The sequence below is a fragment of the Gossypium arboreum genome, chromosome 9 (assembly GCF_025698485.1).
Source record: "Gossypium arboreum isolate Shixiya-1 chromosome 9, ASM2569848v2, whole genome shotgun sequence".
Lineage (NCBI taxonomy): Eukaryota > Viridiplantae > Streptophyta > Magnoliopsida > Malvales > Malvaceae > Gossypium > Gossypium arboreum.
In genome coordinates this window covers 78,475,816-78,486,349 of record NC_069078.1, presented here as the reverse complement: position 1 = coordinate 78,486,349, position 10,534 = coordinate 78,475,816, and the positions used below count along the sequence as shown (strand labels likewise).

General features: G+C 32.4%; 1 protein-coding gene across 1 annotated transcript; it reads right to left on the bottom strand.

Moving 5' to 3' along the window:
• Positions 1-7,562: 7,562 nt before the first annotated feature.
• On the bottom strand, positions 7,563-9,594 carry LOC108456051 (purine-uracil permease NCS1-like). Its single transcript, XM_053019277.1, has one exon. The coding sequence runs from the start codon at positions 9,451-9,453 to the stop codon at positions 7,789-7,791; it is 1,665 nt and encodes a 554-aa protein (XP_052875237.1). The 5' UTR covers positions 9,454-9,594; the 3' UTR covers positions 7,563-7,788.
• Positions 9,595-10,534: the final 940 nt, after the last annotated feature.

Genomic DNA, 10,534 nt, shown 5'->3' with positions numbered 1-10,534 from the left:
ACCCTTTGATAAGCCCCTAATCACCAAGCAAATCCTTATTAACACTTGTCTAAATCACAATTATAGTTTGATCAAAAACTAGACTTACCAAAAGAGCGACGAGGACGTTGTGCAGGAAGGAAGTAAAAGAGAGGTCAAAACAAGAAAAATAGCAGCAAGAGAAAGGAAGAAAAAGGTGGCTTAGCAATAGGAAGGCAAAAATCGGCAGCAATGGGGGAAAGGTGAAGAAAACGACAGAGAGTTTTTGAGAGAAAAGAAGAACCGAATTTTTAGAAAAAATGAAAAACTACCAAATATTCCCTAATCCCCTAAATCACTCCACTACTTCCCACTACATCCAACTACTCAGTTTTTTAATCCAACACAAACTCTTCTAGATAAGTAAGCAAAAATAATGTTCTTGCCCAGACTCGAACACAAGACCTCCTTCACACTAACACTCCACTCAACCACCAGACTAGTAGGCCCATTCTGTTAATTACTTACCATCTTTTATTTAAAAGCTTATCAACCAAAGATTGGACCTTATTCATAAAATACCAAACTTTGCCCAAGTTATGGCTTGAAATTAGGACCTGCCACACACACCTAGAACATATAACCACTGAAGTAAATACACATTTAAGTCAATATTTACAAGAACAAGAATAAAAAATTTGGGGCGTTACAGCTTTATGGACTTTTCATTAGCTTGTGGTGATGTTGCGCTATTTTCTTACAAATATGAAGATTTGGTACTGGAGGAAGAGTTTGAGAAGCATGGTAATATTTCATTATGGAAGGTTTGGTGTTTGCCTATGGTTCCAAGCATGGTCTTTTGGTTCAAACTTGGATTTTAAAACTTATAATTTTAATTGTAGTGTGTCTTATGCTAGATACAGCAACTTGCTATCTTTTCTTGTAGTTGAATTTTTATTTCTTGGATGCTTCTTACCGAGTTTAATTATGGAGTGTAACAACCTTGTTTCCAGTAGTGCTAGAAATTACAGTTTTGGGATCCTGTTTCTATAAACCGAGTCTGTAAATATTAAATAAAGATATTTATGAAGTTATTATCTATGTGAGTTGAAATTAGGATAGTTAATTTAATCGAAATTGTAATTAATTAAGGCTCAAGGACTAAATTGTAAAGTCCAATTGCTATAGATTTTTAACTAGAAATAGCTTGGGGACTTAAATTACAATTAACTAAAGGTTCCAAACAACAATTAAACAATGGAAAAGTAAGTGTTAGCGGAAAATATAATCATAGGGCCATTAACTTAATTAATTAAAGATTTATTTAACTAAATTAAGGTTAGTTAACTTAATTAAGAAATTAATTTCACTATATAAGTGAAATTTCGATAGAAAGAGAGACAAAACTCATCTTCCCGAATTGAATTAAAAGAAAAGAAGAAGGCTTGATGTCATTGTTTAGTTTTGGAAGCTTTTGGTCCTTAATTTAAGTAAGTCCCTAACCATTTTTCTTTGGTTTTTTAGATTTTTTTTTATCTTGAAAGCTTGATTAAGCTAACCCAAGGATCAGTTTGATCAATTAGTGAAGTTTTGATGAGATGTCATGGTTTAAAATTGAAAGTTTTAGTTGTTAAATTGATAGAAATTAAGCTTAGTTTAAGAAAGTGACTAAATTATAAAGCTTAGTTGTTAGTTTTATACATTACGAACCAAATTGAATAAAATATAAAATTGAAAGTAGGAATAATAATAGGAGGTCCCTAATGAGTAATTGTGAAATCAAATTTCAACCTGAAGCTTTAAATTGAAAGTTATGTCTACTTCAGGTTTAGGGACTAAATTGAATAAATTGTAAAATATGATTAATTTTGTGATTGGCCCTAATTTGAATGGAATTTGATAATATTATATAATTTATGATTTTATTTAGCTAATGTTGACATAGAATCATTGAGAAGGAAAGGAAAATCAAAAGTCGACGACGAATAGCTCGAAATTTTGGTTTGTATTTTTATGATTTGGGACCCATTTAATCACTGCATATCTATGTTATTTTGCATCATATATTATCAAGGTGAGTCATTATTGGATTACTGAATTGAATTGTTATGGTTTAGATTGAATACATAAGTAGGGACTCAATTGAATAGAATGGAAAGTTGTATGAATTGATTGATATGTGATAATTGGTATGAAATTTAGTTTATATATGCTCTATATATGATGAATTGGTGAATTGATGGATTATTTGTACATGATTAAATATAATTTGAAGTATGTTTATAATGAATCAAAAATTTGGTTACCTTGTTAGCTATTCGAATCGTGTCAGATATAGTTGGCATATCATAGGGTCAGATTATTGATTGAAAACCATAGTTTTTAGGCAAACCAAGGTAGTAGATTAATCAAATTGAGAAAGCCATTGTTGCCGGGCAATCTAGGATTGTATTATGTATATGTATAGCATCATCGTTGTTGGGCAACTTGGGATGACGGGTCTGCGTATCTGTACTGAGTTCGTGTCTAGTTAATAGGGTTATAAACATAAGAATCGATAAATAATATGCAAATGAGTAAATGAAATTGTAATTAATATGTGATAATATTTGAAATGAGCTAAAACGAGTCTTAAGGGTAGATCTAGTAATAATGAGCCAAAAGGGCTTGGGAATGATTGAAATGTGGTATTAATTGTGACATATTCTATACATGCTAAAAGTGATAAAATGAATAAGTATGAATCAAACTAGAGATGGTAAGTGGAAAAAAACCAAATGGTATTTGTAAATGGTAGGTGATCGATAAGCTTGTGTATATATGCTCAAATGAATTGGTTATAAGTTTGGCTATATATATACATATTTATGGTGCTTTGGAAATGAAAGTGTTTTGGCATGATACTTGGTTTTGGATTGAATTGATATGAATGTATGAATATGTTTAATTTGTTCATATTGTCTTGAATCATGGAAATACCATTGAGCTTATTTGCTTCGTGTACGATTTGTTTTTTCCATGCGTAGGTTTAGGAATTTCCGGTAGTTCAAACGATTATCTCGACATCTAGCAATTGATCCCCAACTTAGCAAAGTTCATATATTACTGTTTTGTTAAAGTGTGGCATGTACCTAGTTGTGTCAATTTTTGGTATATCATTATGTCTATGTAAACTTTTAAGTAGAAATTGATATATATATATATATATATATATATATATTGAGTATTTGAATTTCTATATGTACATAAGTAAATCAAATGATTTGGAATGTGTTATATGTTGCAATGTAAATGGTTTTGGTGAATTTGGTATGGATTGATAACTAACTTGTAGGTGTTAAGACTTTAGTATATTGATAAATAAGGTAATGTAGCTCATAATCATTGTTTGGGAATTTCATAGGTTAGCTGGTCATTGAGGTGAATATATATAATCGTTGATTGGAAAAAGAAATTACATGTCATAGTTCTTTAGAAATTGCAGAAACAATATGTGACGTTGCGACATCGTGAAAGTGTTGTTGCTATGAGATCATGACTCCAAGCCACAGTGCGATGTTGTGCATGGACGAGACCAGACAGTATGTTGCGTTTTGATGAAGAACCACTGACGTCGCAACATCAACTTGAAGTTTTGCCAACATTACAATTAGCCTTGTTTCAATCTCGAGTTAGCTTTAGAGCTTTCGTAAGCTCGTAAAAGACCCAAAGAATGATTATATGTCGTATTATATACTTATATTAATTTTATTTACATTTTAATCGGTGTTAATTGAATATAATTTGATCGTAGTTGCTTTGGCAACGAATAGGGCACCTTGTAGCTCAGACCCGATGATCAGGTCATGTATAGGGTGTTACATGAAGTGTCATATGCTTTATGTTTTGTTGGTGTTTTACCTTCGTGGGCTTCTTTTGCTACTATGGTGAACTTTGTTCGAATCTTCTCTTTATTTTTGATCGAAAGGTGGTTTCAAGTTGAAGGTGTTTATCTGGTTTAGTTTATTGAATTGACAACTTAAGATTAGTTCAGCAGGTTCTTTTTAGCTAAAAGATGGGATTCTAGCAATGCTTTTCCTAGTTTTAGTTACATCAAGGAGAATCGTATAAGTTTTTTAAGGGGTTCTTTCAATGGGGTAAGCCTATCAGCTAATCAAAGGACTAGCTCGAGAGGTTGTTTTGGGACTATGCTCACAAGAAGGTTAATGGTGATCTTGGGTATGGAGGTAATTAGGAGTGTAGGTTTATATTTGCTTGCTAGATCTAGGTGCTATGGTCTTTTTTGCATGGCCTATTCAATTTAATTTGTTTTTGGTATTCTTCTATTTGTTATTGAGTCTTCTTTTGTCTTATGCTATCCGGTGACTATGAGAGTTGGGTTGATGTTTTAGGTATGTTTTGATTTGGGGTTTTTAAGAGCTTGTTTGAGATTTTCTCTTCTTTTTTCTTTTGACATCCCCAACATTGTAATCTTATTTTCGACATTGATTATTAATGAAAATTTTATCGTTTTAGCAAAAAAAAAAATACATATTATTTTTCTTCTTACTTTACATCGTATTGTCTCGTTAAAAATATGTTCTATTCTAATAGAAAATTGAACGAAATAAAAGAATATAAACCGGGTTTTAAAAAAAAAATTCCTTTAATTTTCCGAAACAAAGTCTTAAATTTTGGTCTAGGTGAACACAAACGCAAAGTGTTTTTTGCAGTCAAGTTTGAAAAACTAGTAAAACCAAACATGTTAATTAATTTTTAAGAAAAATCCAAAACAAAAGAAGACGATGTATAAATTACAAAAAAACAGTCGTGGAGCTCAAACATAGGGTTCACAAGTTGCAATTCTTTTTTTTCTTTTTATAAAGTTTATTCTAGTTAATCACATGTTCTTTTATATTGAAAACAATTAGAACATAAAATACTCGTTCCTATTGGTTTAAACAAAAATACTTTGATAGGTTTAATTTATATTAATTTACAATTTTACGGACATTTTCACAAATTAACTCAATCAATGTATTAATAGAAAACTTAAATTATGAATTGAAAATATATAATTATAAAGAGATTAATATATTTTACTTTTCTTAAAATTAAAAATAGCTCTTTTCATAAATACTGCACTATATTTTCTATTCCCCATCGATGCTTTTTCTTAATTTTTACCCATATAATAACTATATCATAGTTTTAATTAGAATATATATATCATAAATTAAACCTTATAAATATCAAAATAGAGTTCATGCATGCTAGTAATTAACGTACGTATGATCAACCGACCAACCAATAGAATCTCATTCGCAAGCAAATTCTGTCATTGTAATAAAATATCATATAATTAACTAAACAATCAAATCACTAGGGTTTATGGTTTACAAGTTTGGTGATAAGATAATGATAAAATATTGATAAATGCTTATCTATTTGTCATCGTGTGTTATGTACTGTTGACAGAAGCGTGTGGGAAATACTATATATAAAATTGTGAATTGGAAATCAAGTTTTTAATTCGTCGACGGATGATAAGATGTAGAGATACGCCATGGACATCATAACTAAGTTATTGTTGATCCAAATGTTGATAATGAAAGTAAATAAAATAAGAAAATGGATATTTTTATTTTAATATATGAAAATTAAATCCATACATAATTTGTATGAAATAAAAATTCAACCTTTGCTAACAACGCCAAGGCGCCTTTGGCAAATAAAAAAGATAAGTATGCATATTTATAAGATTATGTACTTTTTAAAGTTTTTTTTCTCTAATTTTTTAACTATTCCAAGAAAGGAAAAATATTTTTCTTGTATAAAAAAATTAGATATTATCATATAGTTTTATTTTGGACTTTCAACTAAATTCATAGGTTGAAAATAAATAGACTCGAACTATTAACATCAGTCACAAGATAAACCACCGTCTCTCAAACTCCTAACTGAATCTACTATAAAAGTCAATAATAGATAATAATTTCCCCTGAATACAACTTACAATTTTCATTGTACCTGCTATCTAAAAAACAACTCTTCTCAAAATCTCAAAAAAATGTTGAGATGGAATCCCATTTGTTTAACAAAGGGTTATTATGCTTCCGGAAGACCCGGCTAGAAGACAAGAAGGAACGATGGAGAATTTTGCCCCCTTCAACTTTTTTTTTTTTAATACATAAAAGTAATAGAAAAACCAGACTATTAAATAGTGGCTATTTCCATATCCTTCCTCAATAGTTTTCGTACTTCGTCCAAAGGCCTTGTATACTCCTGGAGGCCTAGTGCCTGATGTCTTGTTGTTTTAGCCCTATAGTCTGCACCTGAATTTACTTCTCGATTAACATGTTGAACTCGAACATGAACAAACGTACACATTAACTTTTGAATTCTTCGGACCAAAGGAAAATTTTGAGCATCATTATTTTCCTTTAACAACATATTTACTACCTACAAATTATCACACTCAACTATTACTCGTCTGAAGTCATATTTTTTTACTAGCATAAGTCCATCAAACACTGCCCACACCTCTAAAATTAAAAGCAAACAGCACCCTATATTCCTTTCAAACTCGTTTTTTTTTCTTTTTTGCCAAGTACATTAATATTAATAAAAAGAGAATAAATACTCTAAAATTATTGTAGGACAAATTGAATCTTACCATATACCTACAAAAACATTAATAATTTAAAAAGTCATATAAGATGCAAACTAAATTCAAAAATATTAAAAGCAAGGACTAAATCATAAATAAAAGAAAACTACGAATTTAGGTTGGAATTAAAATAAAATTTAAAAATGAAAGACCTACATAACAATATCTCAAAACACAATAGTTGTTTCCCTCCCACTCTCGTGAATTGAAAGGTTTGCAAGGTGTAGTGTGTTGTTTGTGCAACACCTACCTTTTTATTTTATTTTATTATTTTAATAATAACTAAGGATGGTGTCCCCCAAACATGTGCGATACCCAAAATTACTGCAACTTTCTTATTATTTTGGTAAATAATTTATAATTTATTTTATTTTTCATATTATTTTAATAAAACCCAAGGTTTTGTTATGGTATTGATGGATATACTTTACTTTTTAGTGTTAGCAAGCACTAATATTAGTGCGCTTTGATGTATAATCAAACGTAATTATATACAAAAGTATCCTTCAATTGTATATGTATAAATATAAAATTATTAATTATTAATTAAAGTTTGCATAATTTAATTTCATAATTACATTTTATTTTAAATATAATTATAAGAAAATTGAATATTTATTTGGACTGATATGCATCAATACTTACTAATTTTAATGAATTCAATTGAATCACACCAAACCATTCAAACAAACTGAAAATTTTAATTAAAAGGGAATTTATGATAGCCACAACCATGATTAGAAGATGACATTCATCATTTTAGAATTCAATTTTAGTAACATTCTTTTAATTAACTGCATTGGTATATATATTACATTTTTAATGAGAGAATATAATTTTGTATCTTAGAGACAACATTGTTTGTATCTTAGAGATGAAGATACCAAAAAAAATTCTGTGTTGGTTTTCCTGTTAATTAAGGACTGAACATGCAAGCAAACAATGAGTTGGCCAGTTGGGAATGAATGACAGTAGTGCGGGTTTTATTCATGAAAAACAGACAGTACAGGTGCCAGCTTGCGTAGTCTTTTACATCTGCATAATAATGGCCTCTACAGTATAGTCTAAATGGTTCAAGTTAAAAGTATACAATGGAATAAAGAGAAACTAAATGTAGTATATTTGAGAAGTTCTAGCGTAGGTTGCGGGTGGCAAAAGGGGATCAATCAAAGGGTATATGTTTACTTTGTTTCCCTCTCAAAACCCAAGCTTGCCAAAATCCAGTATAATAGACCTGCAGAGAAGAAGCTGAAAAACCAAGCATTGTTGTATATGACAACAAAAGCATCTGAAACTGATGATAGAATCCCCACTTTTTGCAAGAATCCTGGGATTACTGGCAAAATCCCAATTACTAGAGCTGCCAATGCTGCCAAATTGAAGCCTCCACAATAGTAATAAGCCCCCTCGGGACTTAAAGAATACAAGTCCTTGAGGCTTAATTTGGTTTGCCGAATAAGATAATAATCTGCTAAGACAATGCCACCGATTGGACCCAACAACGCTGAGTATCCCACTAGCCATGTATATACAAAGCTTTCACTAGATTTTAGCAGTCTCCATGGCTGAAACGCAACGCAAAACAATGCTGACAGCAGAGCACCTGTTCTGTATGTGAGCTTGGAAGGGTAGAGATTGACCAATGCATTTGCTGGCGCAACGACATTGGCCGCAATGTTGGTTGCCATTGTGGCTAGGCTTATTCCTAGAATGGCTAGTATCATTGTTGTCAATCCTCCAATTTGGCCAAGAAGGTGAATTGGATTAGAGATAACATGGCCGAAAATAATTTGAGTAGAAGATGTTACAGCTAGGCCAACAAAAGTAAATAATCCCATGAAGATAGGAAGGCCGGCCTGACCAATAATTTGATCCCTCTGAGTCTTGGCAAACCGAGTAAAATCTGGAATGTTGAGTGCTATAGTAGTCCAGAAGCTTATATTAGCGGTGAGGGAAGGGAAAAACAAAGACCAAAACTCCGAGGAGGATAGCCTAGAGGACATGTTTAGTAAGTGGCCCAAACCAGCAGCCTTGACATAAGCCCAAATGAGAAGAAATGATGTGAGCATGATCAGTGTGGGAGCTGCGTACTTTTGGAAGGCTTTAACCCCTTCCATACCCTTCAAAACTGCGACCAGCTGGACCAACGAAAAGGCAATAAAACAAGCGAATTCAAGAGGGGAAGTGCCAAGCCATGGTAAGGGTTGAGAAAACGAAGATTGTTTAATGGAGTTTGGGAGAAAAAGGTAGATAGCCTCACCTCCAATCCAACTCTCTATCCCATACCACCCACAACAAACCAAAGCACTAAGCGAAGTAGGAACATGTGCACCACGAATGCCAAAAGATGATCTCGCCAGGACAGGGAAAGAGATTCCATATTTGGTGCCAGGGTGACCCGTGAGGACTAACGGCACTAACAAAATCATGTTGGCAGCAACAACAGTGGCAATCCCTTGCCACCAAGCCATCCCCAGCTCAACAAGACTACCTGCCATGTAATATGCTGGAACACCAACAACAAGACCAACCCAATGTCTGGCCATTTGCTTCCAGTGGTAGTTCCTTTGACTTGGTCTTGTCGGCTTGAGGTCATCATTGGTGAGAGTTGGATGAGGATCAAATTCATAAACCTTTTTTCCAACACTGGATTGACCTGAAGACGATGATGATGCCCTGGGGACTAAAATGATACATCTTTTCGTAAACGAGGCCTTAAATTTGACTGGTAAGGATAAGTTAGTGGGAGGAAGGCGTGAGAAGTTGGGATGTTGATGAGGTATAGCAGAGTGAAGAGAAAGGTGGGGATACAAATGGAGATGGGAGACGATGCATTTGGAAGCCATGACTCAAAACTAATTCCTAGAAGTTTGAGGCTGAAACCGTGGGGTATAAGTCGTTTCCAGATAAATAAGATGAGTGGTTAATAGAAATATTCTATGATAAGTGATTTAGTATAAGCATCTTATAATCATACACAATTTGTAACCGTTAGATCAAATATGTTCATGTGAACCACTTAAACAAAATTAAATTGATAAATATAATTAACCGGTGAATTACTAAACGGCAGCCAGAAACCAAAATGACCGTATTTGGAATTTTTGCTTTCTCTCTTATAATATTCTTTTTCTTTTATTTCTGGTCACTTCTTTTTCTACTTTTGATATTACTTAACAATTTAAGCTGTGATGATATGATATGTTTGGAGTTCAGATTTTGAAACTACAGTGAAATATATTAGCACCCTGACATGCTTATCATTGCCTCTCGGCATTGGGGTTATAGCTACCTTTGACACATAAAAAGCTAGTTTGTAATTTGATTATTGCAGAGCAGGACAAGAATTGATAAGCCATTAACCGTTCGCCACCTGCTAGAATGCGTGTCATGCCGTCATTGATTGCACCAGATATTGTGGACAAAATGTTTGATAAGCTTCAGATGTGATGGACGTGATGAAGTTATTTGCTTGGTGGAAAGACGCTTTTAATTAGAATCAGATGCTAAAGACGTCAATGTACTGACCTGGACTGATCAATCTTTTTCTTTCAATAAGAACATATTCATTTTAAAAAAATAAAGCCAGCTACGGAAAAAAAAAAAAGGGAAAAAAGTCCGAAAGGAAAAAAGATACGACAAAGTTTAAGGCTTGGTTCAACCAAAAACCAGTCTTAAAGAAAACCTTAGTTGTCGTCAGCTATTGTCATCACCACAGTACAAAGAGGAGAGGGTGGGGGCTTCAAGAGAGACTGAGGATGAGAGAGTTCTTTAATTATTGAGGATTAAGAACGGTATTTTAACTTAGGGGGAAGCGAGAAATTTTTTGCTAAGGAAGATTGAAATTAAATTTTAATTTTTATTAGTCTATATTTTTATAATTTTTAAAAGATTAAATTAAATTTTTATTATTTTTTAGGTGACAAA